At 48.2% G+C, this 16871-nt stretch overlaps 1 protein-coding gene across 11 annotated transcripts in view; it reads right to left on the bottom strand.

Moving 5' to 3' along the window:
• Positions 1-16871, bottom strand: part of ZNF185 (zinc finger protein 185 with LIM domain) — a 139317-nt gene that overhangs the window by 62530 nt on the left and 59916 nt on the right. For 9 of the 11 annotated variants that reach the window (XM_039486982.1, XM_039486987.1, XM_039486990.1 and 6 more), the window contains exons 7-14: positions 12786-12866; positions 12049-12129; positions 6664-6747; positions 5415-5453; positions 4436-4519; positions 3016-3099; positions 2282-2362; positions 1753-1836 (exon numbers count right to left, since the gene is read on the bottom strand). In XM_039486982.1, the coding sequence (XP_039342916.1) occupies positions 1753-1836; positions 2282-2362; positions 3016-3099; positions 4436-4519; positions 5415-5453; positions 6664-6747; positions 12049-12129; positions 12786-12866 (618 nt within the window). The remainder of the gene's footprint in view (positions 1-1752; positions 1837-2281; positions 2363-3015; positions 3100-4435; positions 4520-5414; positions 5454-6663; positions 6748-12048; positions 12130-12785; positions 12867-16871) is intronic. The other 2 variants (XM_039486986.1, XM_039486988.1) reach the window with 2 other exon arrangements.

The following is a 16871-nucleotide window of genomic DNA, read 5'->3' as shown; positions in this document are numbered from 1 at the left end:
CTTTTGCATGACAGCAGAGATGGTTATCAGCCATACTGTACCATCTACCAATCCATAAATTGGTAATAAGATGATCGTGGCTACCAGTCCTTTTGCACTGTTCCATTTGCTGCTGTCATAAGTGCCCCTGGCTGCTCTTAGCCAGGGGCGCAAAAGCCAAAATTGGGAATGACTCCCTGAGTCAATCCCTCCTTTTTGGTATCTAAAAATAGAATCAGTCCTGCCTAGAATATGGGCAAGTGTACTAGAGAACCACTGTATCAGAGAACCAGAGAGCACAGCTGCTCTGTGTCAGATCCTGCAGAAATTATGAGCTGTATTCTATTCACATTGGGTGCTCCTGCAACAACCCCACCTGTTGATTCCGTTCTTCCCTCAGCCTTCCTGGGCTACCGTAGCATTGTCCCCCCACTTGTGTGATGAAGTAATAAATAATGCAGGAATAAGACACAGTGACTTGTTAGTGAGATATGAGTGGAAGGCAGCCTCCAGCTGCTATGATAGTCCAGACAGGACAGTAAGGAGTGTGTAGGAGAGGAGCCCAGCATCCCTCTGCTAGTTCAGGGGCACTTGAATCTTTTCTTTACACATGAAGGGTGGGGGCTGATGGAGCTCAGCCCCCTGTTGCTATGACGACTATGGTTATCAGCCATACTGCACCATCTACCAGGAAAAATTGGCCAGGCGCCCTTGATCGACCTAACAGATGCTGGTCATCATGGTTACCAGTCCTTTTGCACTGCCCCATGTGCCAATAGGCTGACGAGGACAGATACCAGTCGTATTGTACCATCAGCCAGCCATAGCGTGGGGGGAGCAAGGATGTTGGTGTTGAGTGCTGCACCATCGCGTCTATCTGCAGCATTCAGTAAAGATAGGGTGACATGTAAAAGAGTCAAGAGAGGATTGTTTTCCCTTTCACTTCTGGGGGTGGGGGGGGGTGCATAAATTGCCGAGCTATGCCCTGACCCACCGCGGACACTGTTTTTGACCCTAGAAGCATTTGGAGCTCAGCCAAGAATGCAAATGCTTTTCAGAGACTGCAGGAACTGTGGGATAGCTTGAGTCCTCCAGTCCATGAGTGTCCATTTGATTCTTTGGCTTTCCGTTACGCTTGTCACGCAGCAGTGCGCTGAGTCCCTGCTATGGCATCTGTCTGGAGATATTTAAAAAATGATTTTGAATTTCGTCTTCTGTAACGGAGCGCTGATAGAACAGATTTGCCTGCCCTTACAGCGATCACGTCCGCATCGTCCATGCGGGAGCTCTTTCTTTATTTTAATTTTTAACTGCATCACCACCCGTGCTGATCAGAGCTCCACGCTGGGCAAACAGGAAATATTCAAAAGTTCGCGGGGCTTTTCCTGTCTACCTGGCCACTGCATCCGAGTTCAGATTGCTGTCCAGAGCGGTCAGTGGTGCACTGTGGGATACCGCCCGGAGGCCAATAGCATCGATCTGCGGCCACACTAACCCCAATCTGATATGGTAATACCGATATTAGCCCTACTCCTCTCGTTAGGGAGGAGTACAGAAACCGGTTTAAAGAGCCCTTTATACCGATATAAAGGGCCTCTTAGTGTGGACGGTTGTGGCGTTAAATCGGTTTTACGCTCCTAAAACTGGTTTAAACGCGTAGTGTAGACCAGGCTTTACTGTTGGGCCTATGTGAGTTTTACAGCATCTATTTCACTCTCTGCACAACGCTCATTTCACTGCAGGAGGAGGGAAGTTGTTTCATACAGACTCTACCTTTCCCCTGTGGAAATGGTGGTGGCTTTTGGAATCGATTCATCCCAGGAGATCAGGTCAGGCTCCTCTTTAACTGGTTTGTCACTAGTAACAAAAAACCAAAAGTAAGACTCACTATGTAGTACTTGTACTGTAGCCTAATATAACTTACTGAAATATAATACAGGGGTGCATAGGAAAAAACAGAGAGATATACTGGGGGATAGTCCACTCTGCTCAAGCTAATCATATGAATCAGAGCCACCATGGACCTGTTCAGCTGCTGTGTCTATTTTCTCGCTCTGCCAATTGTTCCCTACAGTGTAATCTTTCTTCACTCTTTGCCCTGCCTAACTCAGGTAACAGCGATCCCCTCTGTCTTTTGGGAGACTATCCCACACACAGAATGATTGCACTGGTAGGAGTGGCCATGTCAGATAACTCCCACCATGGCCAGTGCTCTATGATCATGCATTCACTGCAATAATGAGACAGGGAGATATATTCATGGACCTTGACTAAGGGAACATCAACACAGTCTGAACTTTACCTTTTCTCTGGGGAGGAGGTGACTCTCAACTTTATTTCACTCTGAGGCATTGGCTTGGGGACATTTATAACTCTTTCTTCACTGATGAATATAGAAAGAAAGTTGCAATTAACTGGACATGCTACCACAAACTCATATGGTACATCCAAGTCCTCTATAGTTATTGAAGTTTCATATAGCAAAGGAAGACAGAATTTAAAAGGAAAGACCAAATAAATAGGTCGGAAGCCTGTTTTGATCCAACCAAATCATAGCAAACAACTTCTGAGCAGTGAACATGAGAGGGAAGAGAACTCCACTAACATGGGACATAGTAAGCAAATGAGTTTCTTCCACCCATGGAAGTCTGAATCTGAGGAAAGGACAGAAGGATCTCTGAAACAGACAAAGGGTATAACCTAGGCCAGAGGAGGTCTGTATAAAAGAAATGGGTAGCAAGCCTTCTCAGCTGGACCGGCGGGTATAACTGAGATTGGGGCAGAGGAGATCTGAATATGGGGAAGCTGGCAGCCCCCATCTACTCCTGGGTAAAACAAACTAAGTGCCTCACTGCTTCCTCATTGGGCAGAGCAGCTTCTTTCTCAATGCTGAGAGGAACCACTCCTTCCTCAGTGGAATTAGTGAAGGCAATAGCATAGCAAGTGGCACCACCGGCCACACAAAGTACATATGAGTTGGGAGCACCCACTGGCATGCAGGCTCATTTAATGTAACAAACTACACAGCAATTCTACCTTCTGCCTGTAGCCAGAGTGGGTTTGGATGTTGTTGCTTCACCTGGAGAAGTCCCAACAGGCTTCTCCTCATCCACTTTGTCACTGATAATCACAATAAATAATAATTAATAAAACACAAGATCAAGTGTGTATGCCCCCATGCTTTCCAAGACACCCAGCACTGCACTGAACACTCCATGCCAGATAGAAATGCGTGCACATGGAGTGAAGGTCTGCTCCCTGCAGCAATGCAACGAACACTTCTGAAATACTGAATAAACTGTTCTTCTGGATCTGATCACTTCCCCTCTTCCCACAGGAATCAAAATGGAGCTCCAATGTTCCTGAAGTTCATTGCATGTGGTCTTGACACTTCATAGTGATTACGTGAGTTTAGAGTGTGTGCATGATCTTACCTGGGAAGCTCCTTGTCTGGCTTTTTAGCTACTTTTGTGCCTGGGCTCTGGTGCAGCACTGGAGGGAGCCACAGTGACTCAAACTCAAAGCACTCTCCCACTGTGATTGGCAGGTGTACAGCTTGCTGGGGGCAGTTGGGAGCCCATTAGGAAAAGTAAGGAATGGCTCCCTTTGGGCTAGGGTGACCAGATGTCCCAATTTTATAGAGACAGTCCCAATTTTTGGATCTTTTTCTTATATAGGCTCCTATTACCCCTCACCCCCTGTCCCGATTTTTCACACGTGCTGTCTGGTCACCCTACTTTGGCCCCATTCCCACCCCTGCCCTTTTGTCCCCTAGAATTAGTTGACCTGTTTCTTTTGGCCCCCTCTCCTCTTCAGCAGGGGTGGCCAAGGTTGTAACAGAGTTTAAGGCCAGAAGGGCCCACTAGATCATCTATTCTAACCTCCCATAGAACACAAGCCACCAGCCTCACCCAGCACCCACACACTAAACCCAAAATGAGACCAAAGTAGAGGAGATCACAGGAGACTAGACTATTATGTGCCACAGGCAGAGAATAAAAGGGACTAGGGTGCACCAGTGCCCAAAACCCTGCATTGGCAGGGAAATGATGAAGTGAGAGACACCCAGATAATCCTGGCAAGTGACCTGCATCCCCACAGTGCAGAGGAACGAAAAACCCACCCAAGCTCACTGCTGATCTGATCTGGAGGAGAATTCCTTTCCAACTCCACATATGGTGGACAGTTAAACCCTGAGTATGTGAGCTAGCCAACCACCTCAGAGAGAGAATGCTCAGTGCCACCTCAGAATTCTGGTCTACCCTGCCTACTGTACCATCTCCAGCCATAGCCATCCTTGGTGCTTCTTGTGGGAAGGGACCCTCCATCATCAACTGTGGTCAGAATGACTGTCACCTTTCACCAGCAACTATCTTCAGTGTCACACAGGAAGACAAGCTGGAAAATGGACCCCATCCCAAACACACACACAGTAATCCAGAGTCAGGGACACTACCTTTTGCCACCAAGACCAAACCTTGATGAAGTCAGAAGGGTCTGACTCTGCATGTGCCGTCCTCCTTCCTCCTCAATCTCAACCCTTTCAGGATGAAAAATAAAGACACAAACATTACATCATTCCACACACATGCACACACACTTGTTCAAACATTTTATTTCATCTCCCCTCATGCTGTAGAATTTTTCTCTGCTCATCTTAGGGTCAAATTTTGCTTCTGTCCCTAGAGTCCACAGCTGGACTTAACAATGAATATGTTGTTAACTGGCTGAGTGAAGCAAGCCTTTACCCTCACCTTGATAGTCTTTCTTTGTATGGGACTGACTGCTCAGGAAGCTAAAAGCCCAATGGTGGCCCTGATTGCAGGGGTCAATCTCTTCTTGAAGAAGAAGGGAAGTGGGTCCCCAGGATCTCCCAACCACAGTTCCAGGATTCCTGACAATCCATGGCTGTCATCTTCCAGTTCAATATCTAGGGCTATGTCTACACAGCGTACCTTACAACAGCTGCCACGCTATTGTAAGCGTACAGCCACGCTGTTGTAAGGTGCACTGTATAGCCATTTTGTCTCCTGGCGACAAAATAAGGCCACCTACAATGAAGGGTGGTAGTTTCAAGGATGAGAGCGCAGCTTCCGCTAACAAAGTCCTGTCCACTCCTGTGCTTTTTGTTGTTAAAACTTTTGTTGTTCAGGGGGGTGTTTTTTCACACCCCTGAGTGAAAAAAGTTGTAATGATGAAAGTGCCAGTGTAGAGATAGCCTAAGTCACCGTGTTCATCCCACGAGGAGCTTTCCAGTGCCAGTATAAGTCAGCCCAGATAGATGGGTCCAGCCTATCTAGGCATTTTCCCTGCCTCCAATTTTACACCAGACGGAAATGCCAAACCCTAGCCCTTAGTAGAAACCACTACACTGAGATGGTACCATAGAAGGGGAGTTCTACTGTAATTTTTGGGGCACAGAGCCAGAGACTCACCTCTTGGCAATGAAGGGTGGTACTTCTTGTGTTGGGCTTCTGTAAAGGAGATACAAGGGCAAAGATTGCATGAAGCCAGTGAGCAAACCTGGCATGTGGGCAGTTCTCACAGGAAGTGCTGAGACAAATTCAACAGAGACCTGAAGGATGATGCTATTTTACATATAGGGCCATGTAATGCAGTTCGCACAGATTTAGCAGTGAGTGGGTATACAAAACCAATGTAACTTACACACCTAGGGGACAAAAACAGGAAAAGCATCTGATAAGAAGGTGTAAAATAAAGCCACCCACTCTTATTTTACACCTTTCTTTTAGTAGTTTTTTTCTTGTTACACACAAAATCCTTCTGTCTCCTAGCCACATATACGGCATTTGTTTTGCACACCAGCTGAATTCCAAATCAGTGCAAGGTACACTATCTTATTGCCCTTGTGTAAATTACACCATCTTATGTCACTGTTGTGGCACATTCCTTCTTTGCTTCTCCCATTTCCTCACAGGCACTGCCAGCCTCCCTGCCACCTCATTGTGCCACCCAGAGTTAGACCAAGAGGGAAAAAGATGTCCTTTAAGCTGCAAAAATTGCAGTCACTTGTCCTGGAAGATCAATCTTATTTTGACCAGTAGAACTGACCTTTACAACTCCCAGGGGAGAGGTGGCTAGAGGAGCTTCCTACACCAGTAGTATCTCCTGCATACTTACACTACTACTGTTACTGGAGCTGCCGCTGAGATGGGGGCTCATAACATATGGTAAAAGACAGTCCCTGCCCCAAGGAGCTTATCTAAACTTGATGCAAATCCTGCTTGGAATCCAATTTCTTTGTGGGAGATTCCTTGGCCCATACCAATGTTTACAAGCCCCTTCTGCCCCTGCCCCTCTCTCCAGGGTGCAATAAAGCTGGGCTGGAGAAAACAGGTGCTTGGGATGTTCTGAGCAGCCAGGCCTGAAAATATGGGTCTTAGTTGTGGGTTCTAGACAGTTAGGAATATTTTTTTCAAAGATTTCAGGCTGTTTTTCTTTCCTTTTGCTCCTTTCCCTCTCGGATGGGAAACACTTCAAAGGTCCTTCAGTGAATATGCCCAGTTCTGCAGTTCCTTGGACTTTTCTCAGTTAGGACTTGATTCAAAGCCAATAGAAGCCAATGGAAAGATTCACATTGCCTTCAATGGATCAGGCCCATAAGTCCCTGTGAAACATTTGCTAATAGTTTCCCTTTCTGTTCACCCCTCCCATGAGACTCACCCATTGCTTTTCTTGGCAGCAGAGAGGACGTAAGAGCGCTCCCTGCTGGCTGTGCGCCTCAGTACACTGTTGGCTGCCTCTGTCCTGGAAAGGAAGGAAGAGATACCCCTGGGGGAATTCTACGCCACTGCGCAGACGCAGAATTTATGTCCCCTGCAGGTTTCTTTGTTTCCCCACAGAAAAATGACTTTCTGACAGGGAAGCAAAGGGAAGCCACAAAAGCGGTCATGTGACCCTCCCCAGCAGTATGTTTCGGGTGCACAGGGCAGCTGACAGAGAGGTAAATCACTGTGGGGCAGGGGCGGGACTGGGGAAGATATGGCTGGTGGCTCCTTCCCTGTGCCGGGCTCAGCTGCTAGTCCCAGCTGGGTTGGGAAGGATGGAAGTTCTTCTTCCCCTTCATGGCATCCGGGGCCATGTCAGCCCTCCCCCAGATTCCCTTCCCCCCCCCCCAGCTCTTCCTGCACCAATCGTTCCTCAGCTGCAGCGGGAGAGATCACTGTACAGAGAGCTGATCCCCCATCCATCCAACCCCCATGCATCCAGACCCCCTCATACCCAGACCCTCCCACCAAGCCTCACCTACACCGCACCCAGAACCCCCCTCCCCAAAGAGCCCCACTCCCCCTGTACCTGGACCACCCTGATGAGCCACCAGCACCCGGATCCCCAACCTACCGAGCCCCAAACAGCTGCACCTGGGTCCCAACCCCAATAAGCCCCACTCCCCCAGCATCTGGCTCTCCGCACTGAGCCCCCCAAACCAAGATCCCCCTGCTGACCTCTATCCCCCCTACACTCAGACTCCACTGCTGAGCTCTAACCACCTTCACCTGGATCCTCCTGCAGAGTTCCATCACCGTTGCACCCAGAACCCCCCAAGTAAGCCCCTGTGCATCTAGATCCACCCAGCACCCCGATCCCCCACTGAGCCGCTTGCACCCAGATTGCCCCACACACGACCCTCTCAACCCACACCTGGATTCCCCCCACACTAAGCCTCTCCACACTTGGATCCTGCCTGCCCATACCTAGTGCACCTGGCACGGAGGGGCAGGGCTCTGGGGTGTTACTGGGGCAGGCCCGGTCAGTCCTTGCACTGTGTCAAGGTTGGGTGCAGCCTTATTGCTGAGTCCATGTCCTGGGGGTGGGAGGGGGAGCTACACAGTGATCTCCTACCTCTGTGCAACCAGTGCCCTGTGCTCCCAATGCCATGCTGGAGCCTCTGTATTTATTTGACAAATAAAATTTGTAGAATTTTAAAATATTGTTGACAGAATTTTAATTTTTTTTGGCACAGAATGCCCTCAGGAGTAAAAAGAGCACATTCCAGTGATGAAGCTGGGAGGCAGGAGACTGAGATGGTAGGGGCTAGAGGTGAATGAGTCACTGAAGGCTTGTACCAGACTCCGCTGGAAAGAACATAAATCAAGCAAGAGCTAAGGGTAGTAACAATGGCCTATCTGTCCATTTATTCTGTTCCCATCACTGTGGTGGTCAGGTATCAATTCCCGCCTTCATACTATTTATACTGTGCTAGGTGTGTATGTAGCTCTGTGCAATGGGTGATATGTGCCAAGCAATCAATAGAGTCCCTAGCTCAAGGGGATTACTGTCCAAAGGCAATGAAAGGTTGCAATATGGTACATAATAAAACAATGCAAATACAGAGTGTGGGGCCTGGGCTTCACAGCTGGATTGCTGAATGGACCAGGTGTGTCTATACAGATTCATTTGAAGATTTTGGTACCACTAAATGTGGATGGGGTGCTGCCAACCTCAGTTTTTTGCCCACAGTGGAATGTGGGCAAAATCACAGAACTGCAAGGGACCTCGAGAGGTCATCTAGTCCAGTCCTCTCCACTCACGGCAGGACTAAGTATTATCTAGACCAGCCCTGAGGGGTGTTTGTCTAACCTGCTCTTAAAAATCTCCAATGATGGAGATTCCGCAACCTCCCTAAGCAATTTGTTCCAGTGCTTAACCACCCTGACAGTTAGGAAATTTTTCCTAATGTCCAACCTAAACCTCTCTGGCTGCAGTTCAAGCCCATTGCTTCTTGTCCTATCCTCAGAGGTTAAGAAGAACAATTTTTCTCCTTCCTTGTAACAACCTATTATGTACCTGAAAACTAATGTCATGTCCCCTCTCAATCTTCTCTTTTCCAGATTAAACAAACCCAGTTTTTTTCAATCTTCTCTCACAGGACATGTTTTCTAGACTTTTAATCATTTTTGTTGCTCTTCTCTGGACTTTCTCCAATTTGTCCATATCTTTCCTGAAATGTGGCACCCAGAACTGGACACAATACTCCAGTTGAGGCCTAATCAGTGTGGAGTAGAGCAGAAGAATTATTTTTCATGTCTTGCTTACCACACTCCTGCTAATACATCCCAGAATGATGTTCGCTTTTTTTGCAGCAGTGTTACACTGTTGACTCATATTTAGCTTGTGGTCCACTATGACCCCAAGATCCCTTTCCGTCTTACTCCTTCCTAGGCAGCCATTTCCCATTTTGTATGTGTACAACTGATTGTTCCTTCCTAAGTGGAGCACTCTGCATTTGTCTTAATTAAACATCATACTGTTTACCTCAGACCATTTCTCCAGTTTGTCCAGATCATTTTGAATTATAACCCTATCCTCCAAAGCACTTGCAACCCCTCCCAGCTTGGTATCATCCGCAAACTTTGTAAGTGTACTCCCTATGCCATTATCTAAATCGATAAAGATATTGAACAAAACTGGCCCAAGAACTGATCCCTGCAGGACCCCACTCGTTATGCCCTTCTGCATGACTGTAAACCACTGATAACTACTTTCTGGGTATGGCTTTCCAACCAGTTATTCACCCACCTTATAGTAGCTCCATCTAGGTTGCATTTCCCTAATTTGTTTATGAGAAAGTCAGGTGAGATAGTATCAAAAACTTTACTAAAGTCAAGATATACCACATCTACCACTTGCCCCCTATCCACAAAGCTTGTTACCCTGTCAAAGAAAGCTATCAGGTTGATATGACACAATTTGTTCTTCACAAATCCATGCTGTTACTTATCACCTTATTATCTTCTAGATGCTTGCAAATTGATTATTTAATTATTTGCTCTATTATCTTTCCGGGTACAGAAGTTAAGCTAACTGGTCTGTAATTCCTCGGGTTGTCCTTATTTCCCTTTTTATAGATTGACACTATATTTGCCCTTTTCCAGTCTTCTAGAATGTCTCCTGTCTTCCATGACTTTTCAAAGATAATGGATAATGGCTCAAATATCAACTCAGTCAGCTACTTGAGTATTCTAGGATGCATTTCATCAGGCCCTGATGATTTGAAGACATCTAAGTAATTTTTAACTTGTTCTTTCCTATTTTAGCCTCTGATTCTACCTCATTTTCACTGGCATTCACTATGTTAGAAGTTCAATCACCACCAATCTTCTTGGTGAAAACCAAAACAAACAAGTCAATAAGCACCTCTGCCATTTCCACATTTTCTGTTATTGTCTTTTCCCCCTCATTGAGTAACATCCCTACCCTGTCCTTGGTCTTCCTCTTGCTTCGAATGTATTTGTAAAATGGTTTCTTGTTACCATTTATGTCTAGCTTGTTTGATCTTGTTTTGTGCCTTGGCCTTTCTAATTTTGTCCCTACCTACTTGTGTTATTTGTTTATATTCATCCTTTGTAATTTCACCTAGTTTGCACTTTTTGTAGGACTCCTTTTTGATTTTTAGATCATTGAAGATCTTCTGGTTAAGCCAGGTGGTCTCTTGCCATACTTCCTATCTTTCCTACATAGTGGGATAGTTTGCTTTTGTGCCCTTAATAATGTCTCTTTGAAAAACTGCCAACTGTTTTCAATTGTTTTCCCCCTTAGACTTGTTTCCCATGGGATCTTACTTACCAACTCCCCGAGTTTGATAAAGTCTGCCTTCTTGAAATTTATTGTCTTTATTTTCTCTTCTCCTTCCTACCATTCCTTATAATCATGAACTCTACCATTTCATGGTTCCTTTCACCCAAACTGCCTCCATTTTCAAATTCTCAACCAGTTCCTCCTTATTCGTCAAAATAAAATCTAGAATAGCCTCTCCCCTAGTAGCTTTCTCCACCTTCAGAAATAAAAAAGTGTCTTCAATACATTCCAAGAACTTGCTGGATAATCTGTGTTATTTTCCCAACAGATGTAGTTCTGAGCAGTTGAAGTCCCCCATCACCACCAAGTCCCGTGCTTTGGATGATTTTGTTAGTTGTTTAAAAAAAGCCTCATTCACCTCTTTTTCTTGGTTAGGTGGTCAAGGCCTACTATGACATCACCATTGTTTTTTACCTCTTTTATCCTTACCCAGAGCCTTTCAACAAGTCTTCCAAAATATATGTTTCCATTCCTAAAGTCCCATGCCAGAAAAAGGTACTTCTGAAAATATTATTTCAAGTGTCAGGAACTCTGATTCGCTGCTTCTGAGGCAGTGTTCCAGGAAGTCCTGCCTTACAGAGGAAGTGATGTGAAAGCTAGAGCTTGGCCTGAGCTATGGAAGTTCAGATCTGGATTTAGATCCAAATGCAAAAATATCCAGACTTAGAATTCTGGAGCCCAGGTCTGGCTACAGAAAGGGGCTTGCTCACTTTACTTCCAGGATAATCCTGAGTCTTTACACCATTTTTTCAATCAATTCACATAGACTGTATGTAGCTGATGGGTTCCCCACCTCCTCTCACTCGCTAGGAAATTAATTGGGCCATACTGTCATTTTGAATCATGTCAGGCTTTTAATTATATTTTGTTAGGGGCCCAGAGGCCTGGGGGCATTGATGCACTGTATATAGAAATGCATTATTATTCTGACTGGCTCACAGGGGCGGCTCTAGGCACCAGCAAAACAAGCTGGTGCCTAGGGCGGCAAAATCTAGGGGGCGGCAAAAGGCTGGGGCCCCAGCTCATCCTGCCGCTGCGAGCTGAGGAGCGGCCCGTCCCCTGCCGCCGGGGGGGCGGCAGGCTGGGCCGGCGGACCTGCCGCAGTCATGCCTGCGGGCGGTCCACCGGAGCCCCGGGACGACTGGACCTGCCGCAGGCATGACTGCGGAGGGGGCGCTCGTCCCGCGGCTCGGCTGGACCTCCCGCAGGCATGACTGCGGCAGCTCAAGCGGAGCCGCCGGACCCGCGAACCGTCCGCAGCCGCAGTCATGTCCAGCTGAGCCACGCGGGACCAGCGGTCCTCTGCAGTCATGCGGCCAAAACATAGAGCCGCCCCTGCTGGCTCAGCTAAAGTTTTCATAAACTTGACCCACATGATGCTGGTAGAGAAGATGAAAAGATACTTTCTGTTGTGTCTATTGAATCCCCAAAACCCCTGCATGGAAAGATGTTGGCTGCAGCAGTTTGTACCTCTTCTTATGTTCATCTGGGGAAAAGGCTGGTTTCTCTTCATCTGACTCCACTGATATTTGCCTGACATTGAATGGAGCCCTGAATCCAAGAGAAGAAGAGAACTATGTTAATGGCTTTGCTTTTGTACTTAGTCATAAAAGAATTTAAAGCAATGGGCACTGGATAACAGACTTTGAAGCAGCCTTAGCCAGGTGAGCATAGATGATGAGATGACTTACGGGTAGACGTCAGTATAGCACCTAAAGGAGGGCACCAGAATCCTGACCCTCATTCATGGGAGAGGCACTTTTATTTTCCATGCACAATGGTGAAAACATATCCCTGTCCAGGTTTTCTGATTTACAGGGCTTGAGCCTCAACAGATGATAATGCTGAATGCTCAGCCAGAACCTGCTTTGATCAGAAAAGTCAGGCAGTGGCCTGGCAGCAGGCCCGGACACGAGATTTCTGCATTTCTTGCTTTCAGACAGGCCACAGATACTGCAAAGCAAGCATCTCTTGTGGTAGTTTGGAGGCTTCTGACTCCTGTCCCAACTGGGTTTACTAAGAACAAAATTCACCCCATGCAGAAGGAAGCTCCACACAGTAACTTCTTTTAAAATGAAGGGCAGTGGAATGTTCAGCAAGCCAAGCGATCAGCCTGGCTGAGCAGGTGGCTCCACCATGCAGGCGAATGCACCAGGCGAGGCCCTGCAGTTGGATAAGCAGTGCACTGCTCCTCTTGGTACACTCACAGTTTCTTGTAATCCTCAGTTGTCATCTTGTATCCGGAGGAGAAGCGGGGGAGGCTGGCACTCTTAGCCTGAGCTGCAGTACTGCAGATAACACACAGTCACTTCCATTAATGTGACACTTGTGACCTCTTGCCCTCCCGCCAGATTCCCTCCCATGAAGATTAGAGAATGTTTCACAAGAGAAGGGTAAAAAGGATGAGCTAATGTATCATGTTGATTACTTTAGCCAGTGTATGGACAGCAGATTGTTCTTCTGAGCTGTCCTGGGCCCAGGATATGATATAATAGATATGAGGGCCCAGTAGTTTCCCAAGGACTCCTGAGAAAAGACGGTTACTCACCATTGTAACTGTTGTTCTTCGAGATGTGTTGCTCATATCCATTCCAGTTAGGTGTGTGCACGCCGCGTGCACACTCGTCGGAAGATTTTTACCCTAGCAACACTCGGTGGGTCGGCTGGGCGCCCCCTGGAGTGGCACCGCTATAGCGCCAGATATATACCCCTGCTGACCCATCCGCTCCTCAGTTCCTTCTTGCCAGCTACTCCGACAGTGGGGAAGGAGGGCGGGTCTGGAATGGATATGAGCAACACATCTCGAAGAACAACAGTTACAACGGTGAGTAACCGTCTTTTCTTCTTCGAGTGATTGCTCATATGCATTCCAGTTAGGTGATTCCCAAGCCTTACCTAGGCGGTGGGGTCGGAGAGAGACGTGGCAGAGTGTAAGTCTGCTGAGCCGAAGGCTGTATCGTCTCTGGATTGTTGTACCAATGCATAGTGGGAAGCAAAGGTGTGAACCGAAGACCAGGTAGCTGCCCGACAGATTTCCTGGATGGGGACATGGGCCAGGAAGGTGGCAGAAGAGGCCTGTGCTCTTGTGGAGTGAGCAGTAAGGTGGCTAGCCTGAACATGAGCGAGCTCGTAGCATGTCTTGATACAGGATGTCACCCAAGACGAGATCCCCTGGGACGAGACTGGCATGCCCTTCATGCGGTCCGCCACTGCCACAAAGAGCTGGGGCGAACGTCGAAAGGGTTTTGTCCGCTCTATATAAAAGACTAGAGCCCTACAGACGTCCAAAGTATGAAGGTGCTGTTCCCGGCGCGATGAGTGCAGTTTCGGGAAGAAAACCAGGAGGAAGATGTCCTGGTTTACATGAAAAGCAGACACCACCTTGGGGAGAAAAGAGGGGTGTGGTCGGAGGTGCACCTTGTCTTTGTGGAAGATCGTATAAGGTGGTTCCACCGTCAGGGCGCGAAGTTCTGAGACTCGCCTCGCCAAAGTGATAGCAACGAGGAAGGCCGTCTTCCAGGAGAGAGATAAAAGGGAACACGTGGCCATAGGCTCGAAAGGGGGCCCCATAAGTTTGGCTAAGACCAGGTTTAAGTCCCAGGTAGGGGCCGGGCACTGGATCTGTGGGTACAACCGTTCTAGTCCCTTAAGGAACCGGGAAACCATCTGGTTAGAAAAAATAGAACGGCCATCTTCGCCTGGCCGGAAGGCCGAGATAGCCGCCAGGTGCACCTTTAAGGAGGAGACCGCAAGGCCCTGCTCCTTGAGGGACCAAAGGTAGTCCAATATCTTTGGGACAGACACCAGATGAGGATCGCAGCCGTTCTGATTGCACCAGAGGGCGAAACACTTCCACTTGGTGAGGTAAGTCGACCTAGTGGAAGGTTTCCTGCTCCCCAGAAGCACCTGCTGTACTGCAGCAGAACAACTCCGCTCCGCCTGAGTCAACCACGCAGGAGCCATGCCGTGAGGTGAAGGGACTGCAGAAGCCTGCCGAAGTCCTGCATTATGAGATCCGGCCATAACGGCAGCGGAATTGGCTCCACCACTGATAGGTCGAACAGCAGGGTGTACCAATGCTGCCTCGGCCATGCTGGAGCAATGAGAATAAGGTTGGATCTGTCCCTCCGGAGCTTGAGCAGCACTCTGTGAATGAGGGGAAATGGTGGGAAGGCATAAAACAGGTGTCTCGTCCACGGGAGGAGAAAAGCGTCTGAGAGGGAGCCTGGGGAGCGTCCCTGGTAGGAGCAGAACATGTGGAATTTCCTGTTCTCTCTGGAGGCAAAGAGGTCTACTTGGGGAAAGCCCCACCTCCGGAAAACTGTATGGATGACATCGGGATGGATCGACCATTCGTGAGACAGGAATGACCTGCTGAGGCGATCTGCCAGGGTGTTCTGTACTCCTGGGAGAAAAGACGCTACTAAATGAATAGAGTGGGCTATGCAGAAGTCCCACAGTTGGATGGCTTCTTGACAAAGTAGGGAGGAACGCGCCCCACCCTGCTTGTTTATGTAGAACATTGTCATCGTGTTGTCCGTGAACACGGACACACAGCGGCCTTGTAGTTGGACTCGAAATGTCTGGCACGCCAGGCGGACTGCCCTCAGCTCCCTGACGTTGATATGTAGGGCCAGCTCGTGGGGTGACCAGAGGCCTTGAGTGTGTAGGTTCCCGAGGTGGGCACCCCAACCCAAGGATGATGCGTCTGTGGTCAGCGCTACGGAGGGTTGGGGAGGGTGGAACGGTACCCCTGCGCAAACCACCGCAGGGTCTAACCACCAATTGAGGGAGTCGAGGACTGTCCCAGGAATCGTGACCACCGAGTCTATATTGTCCCTGTGCGGACGGTATAGTGACGCGAGCCATGTTTGGAAATGCTGAAGCCGGAGTTTCGCGTACAGAGTCACGAAAGTGCATGAGGCCATGTGACCTAGCAGGCTGAGGCAGGTGCGCACTGACGTTGTCGGGAAGGATTGGAAGCTTCGAATGATCGAAGACATGGCCTGAAACCGAGGCAGAGGGAGGCAGGCCCTGGCCAGATTGGAGTCCAGCACTGCTCCAATAAATTCTATCCGCTGAGTTGGAGTCAGGGTAGACTTTTCGGCGTTGACCATAAGGCCTAGCCTGCCGAAGAGGTCTGTGACTACGCGCATGTGCTGAGACACCTGCAGTTGGGAAGTCCCGCGAACCAGCCAGTCGTCGAGGTACGGGTAGACGTGTATTCGACGACAGCGGAGGGCTGCAGCGACCACAGCCATGCACTTGGTGAAGACCCTCGGCGCCGTAGAGAGGCCGAAGGGGAGCACCGTGAATTGGTAGTGCTGATGGTTGACGACAAAGCGAAGGTAGCGTCGATGTGGCGGGTAAATGGCAATGTGGAAGTATGCGTCCTTCATATCGAGGGTAGCCCAATAAATTTAGGAGGTTTTTAAGAGATTAATTAATGTTAGTTAGAGTTAGTTTGTTTAGGTTGACCTGGTGACTGGTGGAAGCAAGATAATGAAAGAAGATATGAATTGTGTGAAGATTATTACGAGCAAATGCGCAGTCTTAGTCTTCTTTGTTTTTTTTTCTAGTGAGAGCTAAGAAAGCTTATAAACAATAAAAATGTGTTTTTTGTTTTGTTTGTATTATTATTATAGAAAAATTGTGTGTAAAAAAAAAAGCTTTGCTGTGATTGTTAGTTGAGAGACTGAGTCCAGACCCTGTGTCCTATGGCACTCTCTCCCTCCATGGTAATTACTGGAGAAATAATAAAGTATTTGATTTTGCTGCATCCAAACAAAAAGTGAGAACTGAGTTTTTCTTCGACAGCGGCATACCAGTCTCCAGGATCCAGGGAAGGGATAATGGTCCCCAGGGTTACCATGCGGAACTTGAGCTTCACCATAAATCTGTTGAGCTCTCGCAGGTCTAGGATTGGTCGCAGACCCCCCTTTGCCTTGGGGATTAGGAAATAGCAGGAATAAAACCCCCTGCCCCTCATGCCTTCTGGCACCTCCTCTATGGCACCCAAACTCAAGAGAGTCTCTACCTCTTGCAAGAGGAATTGCTCGTGAGAGGGGTCCCTGAAGAGGGACGGGTAGGGAGGGTGGGAAGGAGGGGGAGAACAAAATTGGAGGTGGTATCCCGCTTCCACCGTGCGGAGGACCCAGCTGTTGGAGGTTATCTGGGACCAGGCAGGGAGGAAATGGGAGAGGCGGCTGGAAAAAAATGGGGAAGGATCCAGTAGGGAAACTGGTGGGCCGTCCTCGGGCATCCTATCAAAAGTTCTGCTTCGACCCCGAAGA

The sequence above is a fragment of the Mauremys reevesii genome, linkage group 9, assembly GCF_016161935.1.
Source record: "Mauremys reevesii isolate NIE-2019 linkage group 9, ASM1616193v1, whole genome shotgun sequence".
Taxonomy (NCBI): Eukaryota; Metazoa; Chordata; order Testudines; family Geoemydidae; genus Mauremys; species Mauremys reevesii.
Note: the sequence above shows the minus strand (reverse complement) of the source record. Positions and strands in the feature narration are given on the sequence as shown.